Source organism: Schistocerca gregaria, chromosome 2, assembly GCF_023897955.1.
Source record: "Schistocerca gregaria isolate iqSchGreg1 chromosome 2, iqSchGreg1.2, whole genome shotgun sequence".
In the NCBI taxonomy this organism is placed as follows: Eukaryota; Metazoa; Arthropoda; class Insecta; order Orthoptera; family Acrididae; genus Schistocerca; species Schistocerca gregaria.
The window spans coordinates 244489334-244514847 of NC_064921.1; the positions used below are offsets into that span (position 1 = coordinate 244489334).

At 38.9% G+C, this 25514-nt stretch overlaps 1 protein-coding gene across 1 annotated transcript in view; it reads left to right on the forward strand.

Moving 5' to 3' along the window:
• LOC126336775 (mediator of RNA polymerase II transcription subunit 14) overlaps positions 1-25514 on the forward strand; it is a 173038-nt gene that overhangs the window by 49857 nt on the left and 97667 nt on the right. The window contains exon 10 of the mRNA XM_050000788.1: positions 1632-1773. Within this exon, the coding sequence (XP_049856745.1) occupies positions 1632-1773 (142 nt within the window). The remainder of the gene's footprint in view (positions 1-1631; positions 1774-25514) is intronic.

The window sequence follows — 25514 nt, forward strand, 5'->3', positions numbered from 1 at the left end:
GGCATTGGACTCAGTATCACACCAATTTTTATCATCAGAAGTATGATCGTATGGGGTATCAAGTGCAATTTGTGATGGCATTGAGGAGTTTTTGTTAGCGAAGATGCAGCACGCTGTCTTGGATGGAGAGTCATCAAGAGATGTTGACTTAAATGCAGGTGTAGCCCAGGAAGTATGTTGAGACCCTTGCTATTCATGTTTGTATTTATTGCCTTATGAACGATATTAATTGCATGCAGTCTTGTATTTTTGCAGATGATGCAGTTATCAAAATTAAGTACTGTCTGAAAGAAACTGCCTAAATATTCATTGAGGCATTGCTAAAATTTCAATGTCGTGCACACATTGATAAATTGCTTTAAAATGTTAAGAAATGTAAAATTGTGCTCGTCACAAAATGCAAAAACAAAGTATTCTGTGACAGCAATATCAATGAGTCACAGTTGGAATCAGCCAAATCGTACAAATACCTGGTTGTAATACTTTGCAGGGATATGAAATGGAATGATCACCTAGATCCAGGGCAGTTCAGGTTTCAGACTTCAGTTTATTAGTAGAATCTTGGGGAAATACAGTCAGTCTTCATAGATGATTGCTTACAAATCACTCAACAGACCCATCCTAGAATGTTGCTCAAGTGTGTGGGATCCATACCAAACAGCACTATCAGGGGATATTGAACGTATACAGAGAAGGGCAGCATGAATGGTCACAGGTTGGTTTGACCTGAGGAAGAGTATCACTGAGATGTTGAAAGAATTCAACTGCCTATACTTCAAGATACATGTAAACTAGCCCGAGAAAGCTTGTTTACAAATTTTCAAGAACCAGTTTTAAATGATGACCCTTAGGAATATACCCCTACACTATGCTCCCATGTGGCTCATGTGAACAAGGTTAGAGTAATCACAGCACAAGAGAGGCATTTAAACAGTCAGTTTTTCTGCACTCCGTATGTGAATAGAAACGGAAAAAGCCAGTACAACTGGTACAATAGGACATACCCACTACCCCACATGTCATGGAGGTTTGCAGAACATAGATGTAGATGTATAATTATCTCTGGATGCACAAAAAGATAAATTAGATCTTGGATACAGTTTAACAGAGGTTGGTTCTCTTTCATTCAGATGTAATATTGTAGTAGTCTGTGAAACTACCCATTATTGAAAATGCAACATAGCTAGCTCTACAGTTAACTGCATTGTGAGATACTAGAAAGAATATCTCTGTGGCTACGATAGCCTCAGCTTGGCAAAAATAGTATTGGAAAGTAGGTATCACAGTAACTGTGACAAGCATCGACAAAATAGTACATGTCGTCATCGAGTTATAGTGTGGAACTATAAGATATTCAGACAGCTTCTGGTATGCGAATATAGGGTTATATAGACAGAATCAAATAGGGTGAATACTGGAGTAATTAATAAGAAAATGGGAATGCTCCCTCACACTAAATATTTGTGTTGAAAAGAAAAAAAAGACAAGTTTTCATCTTTCATATTTTTCCTAATACTGGTTATATGTATGTGTAACATTCCATGTAACTTATGAATACAATTCTTATCTTTTTTACAGTTTTTATTCCATTCTTAATGAGTGATATTCTTTTTTTTGTTTGCAATTTTCAGGAATATGAGATAGCTGATAGAGCAATCAGATCGGATCTGCTTTCCATGGAGAGATTATTGGTACATACAATATATGTAAGGACACGCAGTAGGCTGTCTGAGCTTAAGCAGGAGTTACAGACCATGCTGAAGGATGTGGAATGTAAGTGTTTCCTAAATTAGGTGTAATTGTCTCTAAGGAAAATGAGTATGATATTGTCTGCAATATTTTAGATTAACTGTAATTCCTTACTAGATTATGAAGTCTAATGTTCACAATGAAAAAGCAAAACTAAGAAATCATTGACTAGTATTAAGATGTGAGGGTTCTGAGAAGCAGTGACACTTATGGGATGAGAGTAATTACTAATATGTAACAGAGACTGCAGAAATGTGAAATATTTTTGAATGTCTTCGTGCAGTAACTTTCTTTTATACAAGTCAGCAAGATAGAATGGCCGTACATTTCCACTGGTTTAATGAAGGTTTTGCATACATAAGGAATGAAGATTAATATATCTTTCTTCACATATATCAAAATTGTACCTTTTTAACAACTTTTCCGACTTTTGTTACAACAGTGTTGAGAGACATGACTTCACATGATATATGTTGCATACTTGTGTTTAGTATTATGTGGTTGTGGGTCTAAATAATTGTAAATACCCTGTTTATCCATAGTCACCCATGATATCAATGGGTAATTGTGGGATTGTGGGATACGAATTATTAAACCTATGTTCACCACCAAAATGGACCTCTAGTCAAATATGACCTAAGTATCACACCAGAGCTGTACTTTATTCAGTTTTGCCATATTTCCTCAAATCTCATGTAGCCCCCCCCCCCCCCCCCCCCCCCTCTCCTCACAAAAAGTGATTACTTCCTGATCTGGATTGTAGCTGAAAGAAAACTGCTATGATGGGTGCTCAGTAGAGCCAACATACCATGTTGTATCCAGGAATGGGTGGATCATATTATAACAGTGATCTATGACACCACAGTCTTCAGAACAGCTGAAGAGGCAGCCTGACTCTTGGCGGATTGATAAATGTTGCTCTGTATTTTAGGACCAGGAAGGGCAACTCTGCATAAGTTCAAGTGCCAGCCAACTGCAGAGAACCTTGCAGCCTTTGGGTAGTGAGAGCAAAATGCTGCTGAATTATTAGAGACAGCAAAAAGAGATCATGGCAACAGTGTCTGGCCACCATAAACTGTTTCACTAAAAGTAAAGGAGACTTACCAGGAGGATTTGTGTGAGTGGAGGGAGGTGTCCAGTGACTTTTGGTTGTTTTTAAAAGTTTAATATCTGGTACAGCACTGTAAATTTGTTCATATATAAATATGCTGGAGGCGTATCAGTTAAGATTGGAAGAATTTTGAGGAATTTTAACATTAAGTGTGTGTTCTGTCCATCTTCTAAGATTAGGCCACTACTAGGCTCTGTGAAAGATGATTTGGGGCTTAGGAAAACCAGTGCATACAAAATTCCTTGTCAATGTGGGAAGGCTTACATTGGCCATTTGATTCTTGCAGTTTGGCAGGTGTGTTGTAAATCTCTGACATACTAAGCTACAACAGCCAAAAAATCGGCAGTAGCAGAACATGCTCAAATGAGGGACACAGTATTAAATTTGACGAAACTGTTATAGTTGCCAACACTTTTGGTTTTTGGAACAGTGTCTATAAAGAGGCAATCAAAATTAGGTTTACGGATAATTTAATTAACAGAACAATGGGTTTCCTCTTAGCTCTGTGTTCAAAAATCATCCCTGTGTGCGGTATATCATTGCCACCTGTGTCCTACTAAGGGTGGTGCCACCTGCCCAGTATTGGAGGTAAGTAACCATTATCAGCGGCACATGCGCCGTGTATGGTATGATGGCGTGTATAGGACATGGATTTGCAGCCTGGTGTCGTTCTCAGCGGGACTCAGCAGAAGTAGCATTCTCCTGAAGATGACGACCAGTTGGATTGCCAAAATATCAAATTGAATTGATTTTAGGATCTGGTAACATACACGAAGAGACTTTCAAAATGACCAATCACTTTTTAATACGGTTTTGTTAGGTCAGTTTCTTGTCTGTTTCTTTTGGTACAAATTTTGCTATTGATTTTAAACTAGTTTTCTGATAAACTAGAGACTTGAAACTTTCTACACAGCTCAGAACTGGATGATATTGTACTGTTAACTCGCTTTTGAGTCTGGTATTTGATGGGAGTGTACTTTGTTTTTCTGTCTGTCTTTGTCTCTTAGGTATAAATTTCGTAGTGATTTTAAACTAACTTCCCAATAAGGTAAAGATTTGAAACTTTCAACTTAACTCAGAACTGGATGACAATGCAGTATTAACTTACTTTCTTTCCTGGTTTGTGGCAGAGAGTAGGTACTTGGTGTACGTACTGGATGACACTGCAAACTATTAATTCGTTCTCGAATCTGGTGTGTGGTGGAGAGTATTTTGTTTTCCAGTCAGTCTGTCTTTCGGTACAAATTTTGCAACTGATTATAAACTAATTTCCTGATAAGCTACAGACTTGAAAATTTCAACTTAGCTCAGAACTGGATGACAATGCAATATTGACTCGCTTTATTTTTGGTGTGTAATGGAGAGTAGGTACTACGGGTACGATGGCTATTTCCCTGTTTTCTTATTCCAGTCACGAATGTTTTGCACTTAAGGACGCTTGCTGGTAAACTTCCCTGTCAGCTCGATTGACTCAAGATATTACATTTATGGTCTTCTTGCGAGATGTGCCTATGAGGAAGCAATATATTGGTTGACTCATTTGAAGAGAAACTTGAAGTTTACCACATGTCCTACTGTGATCTCATCAAAATGTTTGAAATCAGATGAAAAATTTCACACACACAAGACTAAAAAGCAGGAAATACCTATTTAAATAGGAAAACTGTTGAATATAATATGGTTTTAAAACAGACTAATAAATATTAAATTATCTCTCCTAACGCCATACAGATGGTCCTGAAAATTTGTGCTTGTGAATTTTTAATAGCTATGATGCTACCTGTAAGACTGAAAATGTGGCTGTACATATGCAGCCGGTGACATAGTTTATATACCTTTCCCACAAAAAATGGCTGAATATTCAAATGACTTAGCATTTGTGGACATCGTCACGTATTGCCTGTAAAACAAAATTCAACCTTTCACTAAAATGAGGCAAGGTTCATTTCTTCTTCTTCTTGTATCCTGACGGGAACCATTGCACTCAACTTCGCACCACCAACTAGGGTTGCAATATGTCTGAATTTCCCTGGATCAGGATTTCCCCCTGGTTTTGAGGGCGTACAGAGGTGTGCCGAGGGATTTTTATACAAGTATCTGAGGTAAACCTGGACCTTTTCTCATGCCTGTGGAGATTTGACTGAGTGGAAATAGACTATAATAAACTATAGCTGACCTAACAATAGATAGTTTCTTCATTTTAGTCTATTAAAAGTGCAGTGGCAAGCATGCTTAGCCACTCTTATATGCATATACAATATGTTCCAAAACAGTCTTTACAACTTCGATCACATATGTTTTAGAAATGGGAATAGACAGAAAGGTCCAGTTTGCAGCTTAATGTTCACGCACACCTGAAGCTGTTTTTTTCTTATTTCCCCTGGTCTGTTAATGACAGACCGCTCGCCAGTAGTTGGCACAGCATGTGGAATTGTTTGTGCAGGCCAGATCTGACACCCAGGTCCTGTGGAACCCCATTACATTTTTTCTTTGTGTGGGACTTTGCACGAGCTGTGAGCTGGCATCAGAGCAGCAATAGCGCACTTTAATAAGGATATCCTATGCCAGACATGGAACGAGAATATCACTTACATAACATGTGTGCTACAGACAACACCTGCATTTCAGACGGCCATCCGTCCACCCCCTTTTTTTGTGGCAGCCACGATTTTTTTTAGCTCTGTCCTGAATTTTTCGAAAGTAATTCGGGACATCTATTTGTTTTGGATTTAACGACTATGAAACAATTTATTCTGGATTGTATGTTCATTTCACCTGTATCTGTATGCTGTTACTGAAAGAGTATTTTCCCACCTGACTAATGTATGGAACAGTGACAAAACATAGTTTGTTGTAGAAACTATAAAACCAGTGTTAGTGACGAGAGTGAATTATGGTGGAAGTCAGTTGAAATTCAACAATGAAAAATCCAGGATGGAATATAACAATACATGAATAGGATAGTTGCTACTCACCATATAGCGGAGATGCTGAGTTGCAGATAGGCACAACAGAAAGACTGTCAGAAAATGAGCTTTTGGCCAAGGAAGCCTTCTTCTTAGAAGAAAGCAATAAAATATAGATTAATGTACTTTTTGTAACAAATTTAAGTGATAGTTGCATTTGTTATGTTCAATTCAAACTTTTTTGTAATACCAAAATTTTTTGTGTCCCAAATTTGGCTCTAGAAAATATGGTCACCTTAACACACTGGACTTTGCTAAGCGGTTACCAGACCCTTAGGTTTACGTGAACATTATACCATAAACCGTGTTTCTATGCCTATCCGCATTTCCAAAATATATGTGATCAAAGTTGTAAAGACAATTTTGATACACCCTGTATTTTCCATACTTCTTTATTGAGACAATGAGAAGCCACCAACAATGGGCAATTGCATACACCACGACAGTGCCCCGTGCACCAGACAATTGAGTATGCTTAATGACACTTGCTTTCTACTCATGGAGCTGTATAAAAGTGATTTCATTTACGTTCGTTTTCCTTGCTGTAGATTAGTACCACATCTGAATGTTAATGTCTCTGTAATGCACTTTCGCAAAACCTTGTTAGTCTCATGTATCATTTATATCTGCTGATTGGTAGGATGCATCCCCTTGCTGGCATTGTTAGCACTGAAACATAAGAGAGGAAACATTCCCTCCTCTTGTGTCCCCGCTCCCCATGGAACATCATGGCCACTGGCCAAGTTATCGTCTATGGACTGTTTGTGCACAGGAAAATCATCTGATTTGACCCACATGTCCAGGATTTTTGAAGTTTTCGTCCGTGGTTGGCAATTTAAGTGTTGGCAGACCCACCCAAGTGATATATAAGGTTAATTAGTCACTTGTTAATGGCACCTGGAGCAGTTTAATCCACCGTAGTATGTGAATCAATTTTAAATGAGGTAAAGAAAAATTACTCCATTCAGTTCATAACTAAATGAACATGTATGCTGAATATGTTAACTTTGGCATACCCCTGAGATATGTCCTTACTTAGGATCACCCTCTGTCAATATAATTTAGCACTGCTTTAGTTCAGCTAATTAAAGTATTGCAGGCTGGTTTCACTCAGAAGAATGAATGCATAGCTTAGTCAGCTAAAACACTGAGGAGTGATTCCAGTTAAAAGAAAGAGTACAAGGTTCAACTGACAGAAAAACTACTGATTGTTTTCACTGGAAAAGAAGGAATGAACAATTCTTTCAACATGCTAAGCTACAATAGTGTTGAATCTGTTCATTTGATTGCTCCCACTGACTGCTTTCACTCAACAAAAATAAATGAATAATAATCCAACCAACAAGGAAAACTACAACCGACTGACACAATAGTTTTCATTCAGTTGCTCCCACATACTAGTTTCACTCAAAAGAGTGGATGAATAATTCAACTGATACATATAACTGCAACTGAATGAGTTGATTGTTTTCCAACAACCAAAAAAATCAATTGTTTTCATTCGGTTTATCCCATCACTACCTTTTATTTAAAAATGCTGGATGTGGTGCCCCATCAAGGAATACAGCTGACCACTGGGCCCTTTGAAACAGCCCCGTATGAAGCCTCTGTGTTGAGTCTGGTGAACCGTCACATCACATAGGGTGACGACACCTCATGGTGTGACAGGCCTGTAGAACAGTGTCCATACCAAACACAGCATACAATACCTGTGCTCGGCCACTGATTGAAAGGCTTTTTTGCCATTGAAACAACCAACGAGGTCCTATGGGATCCCTGCAGAGAATTGACTTTGGAGATGGGTGTGGCTGATTTAAATGTTTTACACTAAGGTTGGAGCAGATATCCACCTTAGTTACCACAGAGGCCCAGAAATATTTTAGATATGATAAATTTTAGGAAAGATAGAGTTTAGTTTTCAGTTTTTGTTTTTTAAGTTTTAGATAGGCAACAGAATTTTAAAAGTTGTGTACACTGGTGGTGGTGGTGGTGGTGGTTAGTGTTTAACGTCCCGTCAACAACGAGGTCATTAGAGACGGAGCGCAAGCTCAGGATAGGGAAGGATTGGGAAGGAAATCGTCCGTGCCCTTTCAAAGGAACCATCCCGGCATTTGCCTGAAGCGATTTAGGGAAATCATAGAAAACCTAAATCAGGATGGCCGGAGACGGGATTGAACCGTCGTCCTCCCGAATGCGAGTCTAGTGTGCTAACCACTGCGCCACCTCACTCGGTGGTTGTGTACACTGTTGGCCCCAAACAAGGACACTTCCTTGAGTGCCCAGTAATGTTCCCTGACAGTGTCTACAGTGTTTGCCTTCCCTGTGAAGATACCGTATTTACTGAAGAACTCCTTGTGATCATGAAGGCACTAGAGTAGATGAGATGTATCAAGGGCAAACAATTTCTCATTACCTCAGATGCTCTTAGTGCCCAGAGAAAATAGGCTAGCTTGCATGTGATCAACTGTACTTTGTTTAACTTTGGGGCGTGGGTGGAGGAAGTGAGTGTTTTTTTGCTGTGTAGCAGGGCATGTGGGAATTCGGGGAAATGAACAGGGAGACAAAGCTGGCAAGGAAGCCTGCAGCAAACGTAATGAAACAGTCTGCTGTTGCCCTGCAGGCGTCATTTCGCTGGTGAGTCAGCAGGCGTCATTTCGCTGGTGAGTCAGAGATCCATGCATGTGTAGGAGAAGGGTGACAGTAACAGGCAGTAACATGTGGTTGGTGAAGCCAGGTAGCTGGCCATGGCATTACTCCTGCAGTTCATGCCGGTGGTATGAAGTGGCCTTGATCCTCCTCCAGATTGGGCACTGTTCCCTAACACACCACTTCCTACATAGGCGAGCATATCGTGCGTTGTCCTCCCCCTCTCCCCCCTCCAGTCTGTGATGCCTGTGGCATGCAAATCACTGCATTTCAGAGAACAACATTAAGTAAATGAATATCATTATTTTCATACATCTTACACGATGTAAGTAGCACATGCCAGGAAGTTCCTTGAAGGCTTGAATTTTATAATATTGAATTGGTATTTGGAGTGACATCTCATGGCAATATGGAAGCACATAATGATGTAACTAATATGTTTACAATCAGTGTAAATATTATATGAGAATCATGTGTGTGTATATACATGTGTGTGTGAGTGACTCAGTATGTATCAGAGGCTGACTGAGGTGACAAGAAATAAGAAAAAACACACATGATCTATATGTTTAGCTTGTGATACAGCAATTCTATTGTGACACTTAGTACGCACTATGATGCATTGTTGAGACTCATTGCTGCAGTTCTTTGTCATGGACCCTTTATGGCAGACTACTCACCAAGTCTCATAAAGAATCATATCCACATCCAGGTTTGATTCAAGGAAAGCAGAAAGTTAAAAGTTGAGTCATGTGCTGGGCTGCTGAAAGAACATGCTGCGTGTAAAGAAAGCAAAGCTCCTGAAGTAGTTTTTTGGAAAACATTTTACTTGAAGTGTAAATAATAAAACACCACATATTTTTAATTCACGTGTATTTTGCTTCACAGTTGTTCTCATAAGATTGCAGGGAAACTGTTGGCTAAAAATGTTTTTATTATTTCAAAATGTAAATTTCACATCACAGTCTGTTGTTTAAGTGTTTACCTGTTCGTTATTGGTCATATTTATTACAATATTTCAAAGTTGAGTAATGTATTGCCTGTTGTTGGAAGAATTTGCCGTGAATTAAGAGTGTGAATTGCCATTGCTGACCTGAGGCAAGCAGAAATTGACAGTCTGAAATTGTCATCATATTTCAAAATATGTCCTGTAATAATCTGTAGAAGTATTTCGAAATCTTGTCTGTTCATCCACAAGATATTTCTGAATCCCATTCACAAAGTTTGTGCCCACAATTTTTAAAAGCCGTAAATTTCTATCTCGTCAGTGGAAATTTAGTTACCAGTCTTCTGCATAATTTGAAAGTGCCCAAACAGATAATATCTTGCACCCTATCATGGAAAGAATTGTGTTTGTTTTCGTTCGAGGAAAGCAGAAAGCTGAAAGTTGAAATATCTGCTGTGCTGCTGCATAACTTTCGTTAAATAAGTGAAACAATGCTACATCCCAGGCTGAAGTAGATTTACAGAAAATATTTACTTAATGCATAAATACAGTTAAAGCCTAATTACACACATCAAAAGAAGTTTTGCACCACCTCAGTTCTGAGTGTTCTGGTACATGTACAGAAAATTGGAATAGAGATCAACACAAACATCATTTCCACCCATTTTATTGCTCATAAGAACCACACATTGCATTTTGTACCACCATACAGCGAGGCCTTCAGAGGTGGTGGTCCAGATTTCTGTACGTACCGGTACCTTTAATACCCAGCAGTAAGTCCTCTTGCCTTGATGCAGGCCTGTATTTATCATGGCATACTGTCCACAAGTTCATCAGGGCACTGTTGGTCCAGAATGTCCCACTCCTCAATGGTGATTTGGTGTAGATCGCTCAGAGTGGTTGGTGGGTCACGTCATCCATAAACAATCCTTTCCAATCTATGCCAGGCATATTTGATAGGGTTCACGTCTGGAGAACATACTGGCCATTCTAATCGACCGATTTCGTTATCCTGAAGGAAGTAACAAGATGTGCATGAAGGTGGTGCGGATTGTCGACCGTGAAGATGAATGCCTCGCCAATAAGGTTGCAATATTGGTCGGAGAATGGCATTCATGTATTGTACAGCCATTATGGCATCTTCCATGACCACCAGCGGTGTACATATGTACACCGGCCCCACATAATGCTACCCCGAAACCAGCAGGGAACATCCATCTTGCTGCACTCTTTGGACAGTGTGTCTAAGGCATTCAGCCTGACCAGATTGCCTCCAAACACATCTTCGATGATTGTCTGGTTGAAGGCATATGTGACACTCATCACTGAAGAGAACATGATGTCAATCCTGAGCGGTCTATTCGGCATTTTGCCATTTGTACCGTACTGCATGCTGGTGTGGTTTCAAAGGTGGACATCGCCATAGATGTCAGGAGTGAAGTTGTGCATCATGCAGCCTATTGCACACAGTTTGAGTTGTAACATGACATCCTGTGGCTGCACGAAAAGTATTATTCAACATGATGACATTGCTGTCACTTATCCTCCAATCCATAATCCATAGGTAACAGTCATCTACTGCAGTAGTAGCCCTTGGGCGGCCTAAGCGAGACATGTCGTCGACAGTTCCTGTCTCTCTCTACCTCTTCCATGTCCGAACAACATCACTCTGGTTCACTCTGAGACTCTTGGTCAGAACCGCGTTATTGACCGTCAAGGCATGGTGGAACTACAGACAACATGAGCCGTGTACCTCCTTCCTGGTGGAATGACTGGAGCTAATCGGCTGTCAAACCCCCTCTGTCCAATAGGCACTGCTCATGCATGGTTGTTTACATCTTTGGGCGGGTTTAGTGACATCTCCGAACTGTCAAAGGGGACTGTGTCTGTGATACAATATCACCATCAACGTCTTATCTTCAGGAGTTCTGGGAACCGGTGTGATGCAGAACGTTTTTTGATGTGTGTATAACGCATTTGTTGTGGGACATGCTTTACACCCGTGTCACAACTTACCTGCGATATATTGAGAGTGAACTGTTTAATGACAAACTCCACATGGAAGTTAAGGATGAACCGTAATGCAATATTATACATAGTGTAGTAAACTGTACTTAAATTTAAAGAACATTAGAAGTAAAACACTTCAGAAAACTATCAAATAGGGTACAGCAGTTAGACAAATTTCACTCAAATGTTGATCAAATAATAACACAAGTTTCAGTATGATGTATGAAGTACAGTATTAAATACAGTATGATAATTTACAACACTGCTTCAAGCTACACTACGTCATTTCACACAATTTATGTAGTGCGTAATGTTTTATGCACATTAGATGCAACAACTCAGTTTGGTTTGGTTCAATTTGTCGCTCCAATTACGTAATCGCTTTATCTATATTAGCCAATGTTTTATGTGTATTGAGAACATCATCTATACTTTCTTCTTCTGCTTCATCACCCTCATTCTCAACTGCTTCGCTACTCACATTCCAAACAACGTCAGTGATGTTCTTGTCATCTGTGATCTTCAAGATTGGTTCTTCGTTGTCGGCAACTCCCGAACAGTTTCAGTCTTCAAGATCTATATTGCACTGTAGAACATAATGTCACTGCTGTTGAAATTTATGTCACTACAGAATTCATTTGTTACATTTTCTTCAGTGGAACATTTTTTCCAGCAATTCCTAACAGCGGCCAGGCTGATGCTTTGCCATGCTAGGCCTACTGAATACTAGGGTATGTATACAACCCTGGGAACCCAGGCAAAACATGGGAAAAACCTGCCAATTTTTAGAATTCCAAACATTTTTCATTGTTTTAGTTTTTAGTTAAACTGCTGTAAATTGGATTGGTAAGAATGGATACTTTAACAAGGAATTTTACTTTAAGACGAAGTCTATACAATGCTTCATAAAAACAAACTGCTTTCGGTGAACATGATGTCAAAACTGTTCACAGTTTTAGTTTGGTTTGAGCAGTTTCCAACAGGCTTACAAGCATGCACAGAGCTGAAGTCGTGTATGAGCAGTACCTTCTCCCGCTTCTGGCTGTTTGAAGTGCGATTGTTAGCTGTATGAACAGTACCAGCAGGCACCAGATGCAACCCGGGAAAATTTATCTGGCTCACCCAAGCTGCCAGATTCGTACATGCATAGTGTGTTCTGACTTTTAGTGCATGGTAGTCTCCTTGTTACCCATGTTTATATTTTGTGACTTGCTGTTTTCTCTTAGTTTACAGCTCTCGCATCAAATGAAAAGACAACGGATTTCTGTGGCTGGGAGCTCTCTAATGAATTAAAACACATTCAAATAATAATGGAAGACTAAAATATGTTACTAGTTTCCATTCTCAGATTTTATTTCCACGTTATAAGCAATCAAGCATTAATTATCTTGCAGAACAGTGAAGTTATATTTGTCGCTTTTCTAAAGAAATTTGGCTTTATTAATCTTTTCCGCAAAGGCAGTCAATTTATTTGAAACGAAGTGCTTCATTCCACACTGTTGGCTAGTTTCAACTGTTCGCTGAATTTCAGGTGCGCGTTTTCATCATCTGGCTCATTTGGCATTATGCCATAAAATAAAGAACCAAACACGAGATAATACGGTACCGGAACTCCAAGAAAATTGGCAACCTGAAAACCACACTGAAAAGCTTAATACCAGGTATGGGTCTACTTTAGTTTGAATCTGGACATACGAGTGTGCACTTTAAGCCGAATTATGCAGTTTAGTACGGTTTACGAAATTCCGATGCTCTTGGAGTATTCTCTGATGTCCTGTTTCTTTCATGACATAATGTAAGATCTGTTATAGTGCTATATACATATGAGCATATGTATATGTTCTCTTGAAGATGACTAAACAGGCAAATTTGGTCAGTAGTATTGAATAAAGTGTTTTGTTTCAAATGTGTTGACAGGTTTAGCAGAATTTTACAAACCTACCTTCCATGACACACAATGTTTTTCGATCACAAGACATGTTTCAACATTTACAATGGAAAATTGTACTGAAATGCAGGAGGATCTGCAGCGAATTGACGCATGGTGCAGGAAATGGCAATTGAATCTCAATGTAGACAAGTGTAATATGCTGCGAATGCGTAGAAAGATAGATCCCTTATCATTTAGCTACAAAATAGCAGGTCAGCAACTGGAAGCAGTTAATTCCATAAATTATCTGGGAGTACGCATTAGGAGTGATTTAAGATGGAATGATCATATATAGTTGATCGTCGGTAAAGCAGATCCCGGACTGATTTATTGGAAGAATCCTAAGGAAACGCAATCTGAAAACAAAGGAAGTAGGTTACAGTACGCTTGTTCGCCCACTGTTTGAATACTGCTCAGCAGTGTGGGATCCATACGAGATAGGGTTGATAGAAGAGAGAGAGAAGATCCAACGGAGAGCAGCGCACTTCGTTACAGGATCATTTAGTAATCGCGAAAGCGTTACGGAGATGATAGATAAACTCCAGTGGAAGACTCTGCAGGAGAGACGCTCAGTAGCTAGGTACGGGCTTTTGTTAAAGTTTCGAGAACATACCTTCACCGAAGAGTCAAGCAGTATATTGCTCCCTCCTACGTATATCTCGCGAAGAGACCTTGAGGATAAAATCAGAGAGATTAGAGTCCACACAGAGGCATACCGACAATCCTTCTTTCCACGGACAATACGAGACTGGAATAGAAGGGAGAACCAATAGAGGTACTCAGGGTACCCTCCGCCACACACCGTCAGGTGGCTTGCGGAGTGTGGATGTAGATGTAGATGTAGATTTGTCTGTTATTTCCTCTAGGCTTGACATTACTTCTTAATTTGTGTCGTTTACATTTTAAATTTACAGAATGCCATTCTTTGCTAAATTATAGGCTTATAGCACACCATGCTTTATAATTGTAACAATAACTCCATATGTCCCCCCCCCTCCCCCCCCCCCCCCTCCCCCGAACAACATGCCACAGTGCTGCACATTGTCACTCACATGATGTCCCAGTACAAATGAAATTTTGAACAGAAACCCAATGAAAGGTGTATGAGCAGAGCAAACACCAAGCACAGACTTCCTACACCATTGTAGCTACGCATGCACAGTAATACCTATTTTCTGGTGCTCTGTGGCAACTGCTCAAATGGACCTATTTCTATCAGGTCACAGGAAAATATTACAAATGGTGATTTGAGAAGTGTTACATGCCAAAAAAGACCTATATTATATGTGAAATCGTAGCTTCCCGTGTAGCTGTACTGTATTTTAATTGAAACCATTAACTTTTCCTATTTGTGTGCCTGCACTACGTAATAGTGATGTTGCTATTTGCTGATTGCATCACATGTCCTATGCTATGAATATCTGCTGTTACTGACTGGTAGGATCATATGATGTGAGCTGTGATTAACTGGCAAATGTGCATCACAATCTCAATTTCAGCTTCGGAAGCTTCCGTGTTGTATTTATGCCTTCGTAATATGAAAACATGCGGTGTACATGTTGCCATGCATCAAAGGTCTTTCCAAAATTTTTTTTTTTTTTTTTTTTTTTTTTTTTTTTTTTTTTTTTTTTTTTTTTTGCTGTGTTTCATTTTCTAAAGTACTGGAAAGTTCTACGCCAGTGTATAAAACCTTTATCATTCAAAGAATTGATAAGTTTTATAACTACAAGGAAAAGTTGTATTTTCATGCAGGGAAATGTATATTTTTTACTACCGTTGTGAGCGGTCCATAATGATGATGATTAGTTTTCAATGGTTGTTTGATGCCAGTACTTAGCAGCGGAATGAATGCTATCATGTTTTTTGGCAAAAACAAAGTTTTTATTTTTCCATATTCTGTTTGCAACGTATCAGCAGGTGGATGAGCTGGACAGTGATCAAGGATTAGTACAGCTTCTTCTCTCAGCTTAAGTGACTGCAGGTGCTTTCTCTCTGACAGAACAAACTCTTCTTGATACCAGTTGGTGAAAATGTCACATGTTGTCCAAGCATTCTTCGCATGCCTGTGAGTAAACTATAATGATGACATGTTTACATGCTTGAAACATCTCGTTCTTTATCTTCTACTTATACAGAGAGTTTCAGATGATGGCTACCCGATTTATTTGTGGCAGAGAAGAGGGTTATTCTTACTTTGACAGAATGAAGGCTTTCATGAGTGGACGACATTGATGCTGGTAAGCCTTTCAGGGTATAAGGTCCTGGTCTGTGAAACTCTTATGTTCCTAATGTTTCAGCCAGAACTGCACTGGACATCTTCAGAGGCATTGCTCCTCCATTGAGTCTTTCTGACTACACATGATAAGAAGAGATGATCCTTGTCAAAAATAAAATTTAATTATCTATTGTTGTCTTGTGAAAGATACAGATGGCTTAGCAATTCTACAGAGCTGCTGTCTGTATCTTACTAAGTTTCGTGGTATCTTCTTTCCTATTAAAATTATCCCTGTGTTTATATATTTCAGTGGTGTGTCTACATAGCCGTGGATAATAATTCGTCATCGTAGATAAATTTTTTTTTCAAAAACCTTACTTCGTGATTTCCTGACTGAAGAGCATGCTCTGTTACAGCCGATTTGTCTGTGTTGCCCACTCAGCCGAGAGTTTCGTGTTCCTCTAGCTGTGCAGTCATGATTCTCATGGTTGGTCCAATATAAAGTTTGCCAAACATACATGGAATTTTACATACCAGTTGCTGAAAGAGAAGGGAGTTTATTCTGTAAAGATTGGGGTGCTTGCTATTTTCTTTGTTGGTCTAAAAACCAGTCTGCTGTTATGTTTCTGTAAACACTCTCATCTCATGTATTACTTTTTATTAAAAGGGAGAGAAACTGCATTTTTCCATTGTTGTTTTTCATGCTTGTCCTTTAGTCTTCCATTATGTGGTCATAGAATTCTGTTTACTTCTTTCCCCAAGTACCCATTTAGCTCAAAAGCCTGCTTTAGATGTTTCAATTTGGCATCCAGGTATTTCGATGTGCAAATCCTTTCGTCTCTATCAACAAGACGTCTAATGACACCTCTCTGTTGTTGTGGACGGTGATTAGAGTTCTTATGTGGATATGTGTCCATGTGTGTTACTTTTCGAAAAGCATTATGTTCCAAATTTCCATTGGTTTGTCTTGCAACTAAAACATCCAAGGAAGGTATTTTGTTGTCATTTTATTTTTCCATGGTGAACAGGATTTTTCGATTTGTTTTATTTAGAAAACCACAGAATTCATCCACACGGCCACATGGTAAAAGAGTTATGGACAAACTCGTTGATTTTCTAAATGAAATAAATCCACAAATCCAGTTCATAATAGAAATAGAAAATGAAAACAAAAAATCTTTCTTGGATGTTTTAGTTATGAGACAGACTGGCGGAAAGTTGGAACATAAGGTTTTTCGAAAAGTTAATGCACACGGACAGATATTTACAGAAAAACTCTATAATCACCATTTACAGCAAAAGAGAGGTGTCAGTAAAAGTCTTGGCGATACAGGTGAAACAATTTGTACACCAGGAATACAAGGACACTGAATTAAAACATTTAAAGCAGACTTTCAAGAAAAATGGCTACTTGGGGAAAGAAGTAAACAGAAGTCTATGACCAAATAGTGGAATGTTGAAGGACAAGCAGGAAAAACACTAATGGAAGAATGCTATTTCTCTCCCTTTTATTAAAAAAGTAACAAATCAGATCAGAAAGATTTTACAGAAACATAACATTACACCGTTTTTTAGACTAACGGACGAAAAGGTCGAGCACTCGCATTTGTAAAGGATAAACAGCTTTCTCTGTCAGAATGTGGAATATATAAAATTGAGTGAATGAGCGGTGAAATTTATGTTGGAACAACCAAGATAAGTGTGAATACATGACTAAAGAAATACAAAAGTGTCTGTTGGCTAGGAAAAACAGACCAATCATATGTAACTCTTCAGTCAGGGAGTCAAAATTTTATCTATGATGAAGAACTATTATCCACAGCTATGTAGAGAAGCCACTGAAATATTTAATCAGATGGATAATTTTAATAGGAAAGAAGAGACCATGAAACTTGGTGACATGGACAGCAGCTCTGCAGAATTGCTAAACAGTTTTTTATCTTTGTGAAGACAACAATCAGTTTATCTTTAAGAAGAGGACAATCAATAGTTAAGTTTTATATTTGACAAGAATGGTCTCTACCTGGATGAAACATTAGGTTCGGACACTAGGTTCAGAAGAGTTTTGTGGATCATGACATTGTACCCCACAAAGTGTTCCAGCAGTAATATTAAATCAGTGTTCATTTTCAAACCCATCTTATTGCCTGTTTTTTCTTATTTCTATTTATTTATTTTTTGAAATAGTGTTCTGGTTCAAAGTAATTGATGATAAAGCGCCATTTATCACAATTACACACGTGATGATCATGTAAATATTCATGTACCATTACTTTGTGTAGTATTTCAGGAAACCGTGGAGCAGATTCACTGTTGCAACACAGTGGTCGTTTCGTGAACTCCTTGGTGAGATTTCCATCTTGAAAAACATCTTTCAGAAGCTATAAAATCCGTGTTGTCATGTAAATCAAAGTGAAATTCTTCAGCTTGGGCTTAATGATTAGCACATGAAGTGGCAAAACTTCTCTTCTCTTTGTTAAAAACCACCTATAAAGGCATACATAAATTTCACTGTCTTTTCCTAGTTCAACCCTTTTTCCGTTCATTCCCACATCATTTTCAACTATGTTTATTCTCTTCTTTCTCCCATCCCCTGACTGGTCCTTCACATACACTACACCCGCATGTTAAGCTTGCTTTAGTTTCATCATTCTTCACATGATCAGTAATTTTTAGTTTATCACTCACAAAATAAGCTTTCCATTCCTGTGACTTCATAACAAGCAACAGAAATCTGGACAATGAATGAATAATTTATGATCCATATGGTGGTTGTGCTCATTTCATTACCAAGCACTATTGCGTTGTCACTTTGTTGACTGTGACTCAGTGTTAACCATGAGATTTGTATTCAAAGCTTCTGTCAAGCAATAATTCTGATATGTTGATAAGACAAACCAAAGGTTGAGTTTAATTATAAACATCTATTTGGGTTGTTGTTTAGAGAGCATGGAGGTTGCACCAGTAAATTATGCTGCAGAAAAGCTACATCTAGTCTGTAATACGATTTTTTTCCAAGTTTATAAAATGTACTGAGAGTGCGAAAATCATTCAAAATGGTATTTTATTTTGAGGGACATTCTTTATACTGCATTATATCCATATCTGTGGTGTATTGGGTTTCTACTGTAATTGAAAATCACTGATTTTGGATGTGTTTGTTTTTTTGCTGTGCAGTTGTTCTGAAATAATTGCAATTATTTGGATGCTCAAATAGGTGACTTGGATGAATGGGGAGTTACAGTGTAATGTGGAGTCAGAGCCACATTTTGTTTCTGCCAAATCTCCACATCATTGAGAGGTGAATGCTAGGTTAAAAGGCATAGCGAAAAAAATGACCCATCCAGAATCTGATGCCCCAACCTCTTGCTTTCCTACCATGCAGACTGCCACTAGACCACCATACCAGATGTGCAGTTGGTCTTGCTTGCTGCACTATTGAGCCACGATTGCTCTCTCGAGGTGTAGCGACTGTTTTCTGGTTTGAATGGCATCATTTTCACAACTTAGCTTTAATCCATTATAATTCATTTCCTACAAAACATAAATAAATAATATTATGAGAAGGAAAGTTGCCACTCACCATATTGCTGAATCGCAGATAGTTACAACAAAAAGAGTTTCACTCTTAAAGCTTTCGGCCAATGACCTTTGTCAACACCACACACACACACACACACACACACACACACACACACACACTCACTCACACTCATTCACCCACATGACTGCAGTCTCAGGCAATTGAAACCACACTCCACAATTGCCTGAGACTGCAGCTGCGTGCATGCACGCGTATGCATATTTCTATTGTTGAGAAAGGCCATTGGCTGAAAGCTTGAAGTGTGAAACACTTTTTGTTGTGCCTATCTGCGACTCGGCATCTCCACTATATGGTGGGTGGCAACTTTCCTTCTCATAACATCGTTACATTCCAATCTGGATTTTCCATTGTTTTATAAACATTAATAAATTGTACCCACAAACCTGCCTTATGATCAGTGTAGTTATTAATCACAATTGGCTCAAAATCCTCACTGCAACTAATGAGATTTCTATTTTAGCTGAAAACAATGAGTGTGATGAAGCTATTAAAATTTTGTAAAGAGTCTAGACTGTGGCCTAAGTTTTAAGCTGAAGATTTTAGTGTGTTGCAGAGTGGCTGCCTCATGCCTTTTATTTCCACAATCAATTAACCATAGCTGTCTGCTGTAATGTTTAACTCTTTCCACTACTTTTACTATTCGACGACATGATTTTCACTTTGTGTATGTTTGTGGGGTTGGTGGCTCTATTTTTTTCTTTTTTTTCCCGTTTCAAGTTTCAATAGTTTTTTGTGACCTTTATTCACATTCATCTCATGATTAAATTTTGGTATGGGTGCTTAACAACAACAACAATAACCACCACCATCACCACCCTCAGCACTCATCTAGCTTCTCAGTGCCCGTCCAGCTTCTTAATGCCCATCCAGCTCTTCAGTCCTCATCTAGCTCCTCAACTCTCATGTAGCTCTAATGGTAGTCTTTTTTCTGATGGTTTCAATGCTGACCGTGTGTAAAATATTGATGCAGGGTGTACACTCCCCGTGAAAACCACAAAAAATTTTTCACCCGGAAAAATTCCAGGAATGTTTTAGAATTACAGGAATTTTTCATTGTTTTAGTTTTCACTCAAATTTTTATAATTTTGAGGGGTAAGAACTGACACTATGACAAAGAATTTTACTATAGCCCACTACTGGAGAATAACACTGCAGCAGTAAAACATAAAAGGGAGAATAACACCAAAAATTTTTCTTTGCAAAGAAATTGCGTCGATCACAACAAAACATACCGTACACGCAAGCATCCGCTAGCAGCGGAACGAGTCAAAGGCTTTAGGGTGAAGACTATGCAATACTTCGTAGTAGGAAACTGCTTTTGATGAGCACGAGATCACAACTGCTTACAAGTTGTGAGAAAATATTACCACTGGTGGTTTGAGAAGCATTACTTTCAGAGTAAATTTCCTTTTACACTGGATGAATTATGTTATGTGTGTGAGAGTGTGATGAATTCTTAAATCACTGTGTGTTTGATCAGCCCCGGTTCTACGATATTTCCAAACCAGGGCAAAAACTTGACAGTGGTGTGCCCCCTCCCCTGAGAGTTTGACATAGGACATCAAATTTTTTTTAAAAAAAAAATCAATTATTCAAAAATATGTTCATTTTGTAGCACACATTTTTCACAAGATGTTGATGTATAAAACATATATGTTCAAGGAAGTGTAAGATACATTGTTCGTTCTGAAGTGTGCCAAAGTGCAGTGCCACGCCTCTTCACACAGCACTTTTTTATCGCACGTCACTGTATTTTGCTCTGTGGGATTCAAACATGTATATTTTGCAGTGGAAGCCATCAAACCTATATTCAAGACAGTGGAAATTAAAATGTCCTGTGGTGCCTCTCCTGCTCCCAATTGCCCGGTTTGACATCCGGTTTTTTTGTGACCAGGAGGATAAGAATCTTCAGAAAATTTGCACTTTTTATTGCCTATTAGCCAATAACTTTCTCTTTTGTGTGACATAAAATTAAATATAGGAAACATAAAACAGTAAAGAGAAGAGACAACCAAGACAGTACACATTTCTTCTGTCCTTAGGTCCAGCATATTTTTCTCTCTGATCTCACTACAGCTTTGGAAAGTGTGCTTTCCTTTCTATGATAAAATCTTTTATGTCATCAAAGTTCGTCAAATGGTTTACTACCTGAAAAATCAAAATGTCGTTTTCTAATACTGAAAAAGCTAATAATACGAATAGTGTCCAACACTGGTGTGGTTTTTCGATTTGATTTTGTGTAATTTGTCACTGTTTGCTAGATAAAATGAAATAGGCCTTTCTAATATGGCAGCAGTTGTAACACATGCCAAATAAGTGAGACGGTTTTGGTGCAAATGGTCATTTTTGTGTACCTCATTTACATAAATAACACGACAGAACGTAATTCACGAAGTACCAATATCAAATGACAGTTAGGCTACTACAAGCAAAAAGTTTTATGTTAAGACATCATTTTACATTTCATCCATACACTCCAGTTTCTCAAGCATGAGATCGAAAAGTAGTAGCAGAAAATGTTTATATAAATTTGGAATTGTGTTGCTCTTCCACATAACTTATGTGTTGTCCCTGTTTCTGCTCCTTCCTCATTCTAACAAACAGTCTTGTCATCACCAGTTTCATAACTATTCCTGCCATTGTGGAAACTTATTCTCTGGTTAACTTTACTAACACTGCCAGAATCACATGTTCAGTTACCCGTGTTTATTCTCCGGTTAGACTTTTGTGTTTCGTAAATGTGTTTTCCACACTATTCCAAGAATAGAATGTAAAGTGGCTGTAATCACGGACTGTACAACTGGTAGTGTAGTGATCTGGCAAAATTATTTTCTGTCAAAATGGCATTATCTTGGATACACCGAGATTGATAATATGTATCATTCTTACCTGTTATTCCTGTTAGTTGTTTATCTCCACTATGATATTTTGAATCTATAGGTTTCACTAATAATGATAACAATGCTGATCATTCACACACCCAAACCACCACATAAACAAACAGCGATTGGTATTTACCTGTTTATTCGGCTCAGCTCATATAGCCCTGTACCCTTTTGTCTACAGGAAAGTTTTATATTGCTAGTTGTGATGGGGATTCCCATGGCAGAGACATCACGAACACTGTGCACGAATTGAAAAGTAAACTTGTGATTCATTCAGAAATGAGCTTAGAATATGTTAAAAATTGTTCAAAAACGAATTGGGATGCAATTCAAAATCATTTGAATAATCGATAAACCAACACATACTGGATGTTAGGTGCTTAGTGAAACTTTGACTATCATTCAAAACTTAACACCTCAAGAACAACCACTTAGAAAAATTGCTTTCCCAGAATATCAGCCATTTATGCCATTGTTTAAAATTTTACTGGTTCATCTGTGATAGATATCTCTTAAAGGTCATAGAAAAAGTGCAAAGAAGGGCAGCTTGTTTCGTGTTATCGCGCAGTAGGAGTGATAGTGTCACTGATACGATACGCATGTTGGGGTAGCAGTCACTGAAACAAAGGCGGTTTTCTTAGTGGTGAGATCTACATTACTGGCCATTAAAATTGCTCCACAAAGAAGAAATGCTGATGATAAACAAGTATTGATTGGACAAATATGCTACAACTGACATGTGATGACATTATCACACAATTTGAGTGCATGGATCCTGAGAAATCAGTACCCAGAACAGCCACCTCTGGCTGTAATAACGGCCTTGATACACCTGGGCATTGAGTCAAACAGAGCTTGGATGATATGTATAGGTACAGCTGCCCATGCAGCTTCAACAAGATACCACAGTTCATCAAGAGTAGTGACTGCCGTATTGTGACAAGCCAGTTGCTCGGCCACCATTGACCAGACGTTTTCAGTTGGTGAGAGATCTGGAGAATGTGCCGGCCAGGACAGCAGTCGAACATTTTCTGTATCCAGAAAGGCCCGTACAGGACCTGCAACATGCAGTCGTGCATTATCCTGCTGAAATGTAGGGTTTCACAGGGATCAAATGAAGGGTAGAGCCATGGGTCGTAACACATCTGAAATGTAAGGTCCACTCTTCAAAGTGCCGTCAAAGCGAACAAGAGGTTACTGAGACATGTAACGAATGGCACCCCATACCGTCACGCCGACTGATACGCCAGTATGGCGATGATGAATACCCGCTTCCAAATTGCGTTCACCACGATGTCGCCAAACACGGATGCCACCATCATGATACTGTAAACAGAACCTGGATTAATCCGAAAAAATGACGTTTTGCCATTCGTGCACCCAGGTTTGTCATTGAGTACACCGTAGAGGGTGCTCCTGTCTGTGATACAGCGTCAAGGGTAACCGCAGACATGATCTCCGAGCTGATAGTCCATGCTGCTGCAAATATCGTCAAACTGTTGGTGCAGATGGTTGTTATCTTGCAAACATTCCCATCTGTTGACTCAGGGATCGAGACGTGGCTGCACGATCCATTACAGCCATACGGATAAGATGCCTGTCATATCGACTGCTAGTGATACGAGGCCGTTGGGATGCAGCACGGCATTCCGTATTACCCTCCTGAACCCACCGATTCCATATTCGCTAACAGTCATTGGATCTCGACCAATGCGAGCAGCAATGTCGCATTACGATTACAATCCAACCTTTATCAAAACTGGAAATGTGATGGTACGCATTTCTCCTCCTTACACAAGGCATCACAACGACGTTTCACCAGGCAACGCCGGTCAACTGCTGTTTGTGTATGAGAAATCAGTTGGAAACTTTCCTCATGTCAGCATTTTGTAGGGGTCGCCACCGGTGCCAGCGTTGTGTGAATGCTCTGAAAAGCTAATCATTTGCATATTACAGCAGCTTCTTCTGTTGGTTAAATTTTGCATCTGTAGCACATCATCTTCGTGGTGTAGCAATTTTAATGGCCAGTATTGTATTTACGAAATTTCAATCACCAACTTTCTCTTTCGAGTGTGAAAATGTTTTGTTGGCGCCCACCGACGTAGGGAGAAATGATCATCATAGTAAAATAAGAGAAATCAGAGTTCGAACCGAAAGATTTAGGTGTTTCTTTTTCCCACGCACCATTCGAGAGTGGAATGGTAGAAAAGTAGTATGAAAATGGTTCGATGAACCCTCCGCCAGGCACTTAAGTGTGAATTGCAGAGTAACCATGTAGATGTAGATGTAGTTGTAGATGTAAAGGTAAAGGTAATATATTCTAAGAAAGATGACTATTATATGAGACAGCTTACCTTTTCTTGTAGCTATATTTATTCATATTAATTTAAACCATTAACATCTTCTATTTGTCTGTTCATGTTACTTAACAGTCATGTTGCTGTTGACAGATGACATCACATGTCGTATGCTCTGAATATTTTTTGTCATTAGCTGGTGAGATCATGTGACGTCAGTTATGACTGGTTGACAAAAGTACACCGTAGTCTCGGTTTTAGTACTTCAGAAGCTACAGTGCTGTTTCTGGTAGAATTTGTGTTTATACTATTGTAACACGAAAATATGCAGTGTACATGTTGCTACACATCAAAGATCTTTCCAAAAAGTGTTGTTTTTGCTGGGTTTGGTTTCCTGAAGTGCCAGGCTGTTCGACGCTGAGGTACAAAACCTTTGCCATTCAAGGGATAGACAATACAATGTAATCTTTCACAGCTGGTAGTGACATCACTTAAAACTCCCAGTCTATTAGGTTGTGGTCGATGCTTAAAACTTTCTCCAAATGTTTCTTCTCCGACTGCAGGAGACATATTCAGAGGTAAAATGGCGAACTGCAACCAGAACTCGAGAGAGCAGTGAATATATAGGCAGTATAGAGGGCACCACAGCTTGTCATGTGATGTTGGCTACGAGATTATCGCTGGTAATGCCAACATTCTTGGTTGAAAGTAATCTATAGTGATTCCCATGTTGCAGTGTTGACATCCAAATTTTATCTAATTTAACACCTTCCTCTTTTCTGTTAAAATTGTTATGGTGTTTATAAATCTCAGTAGCCTCTCTATACATATGTGGTTGATAATGAATGTTTTTGATATGACACTCTTCTCAATGAATTTTATTTCATGATCACCCTCTTCGTATAAAGGTGTTCCTCTACGGCTGATTTATCCATATGTCCCAGATGGCAATTCCTCTTGTGTTCGAGGCAGGTGTTAATACTTCTTTGTGTAGTACCAATATAAACCAGTCCACAACTGCAAGGGATTCTGCAATGTAGTTTCCACACTGTACTTTCTCAACACTTTTCCAATGCAATCTGTAATCATACTGATGAATGAAAGGGAAACTTTCCCTTTGGGCCGTCTTCGTTCCTCATGGGTCCTGATTCTCTA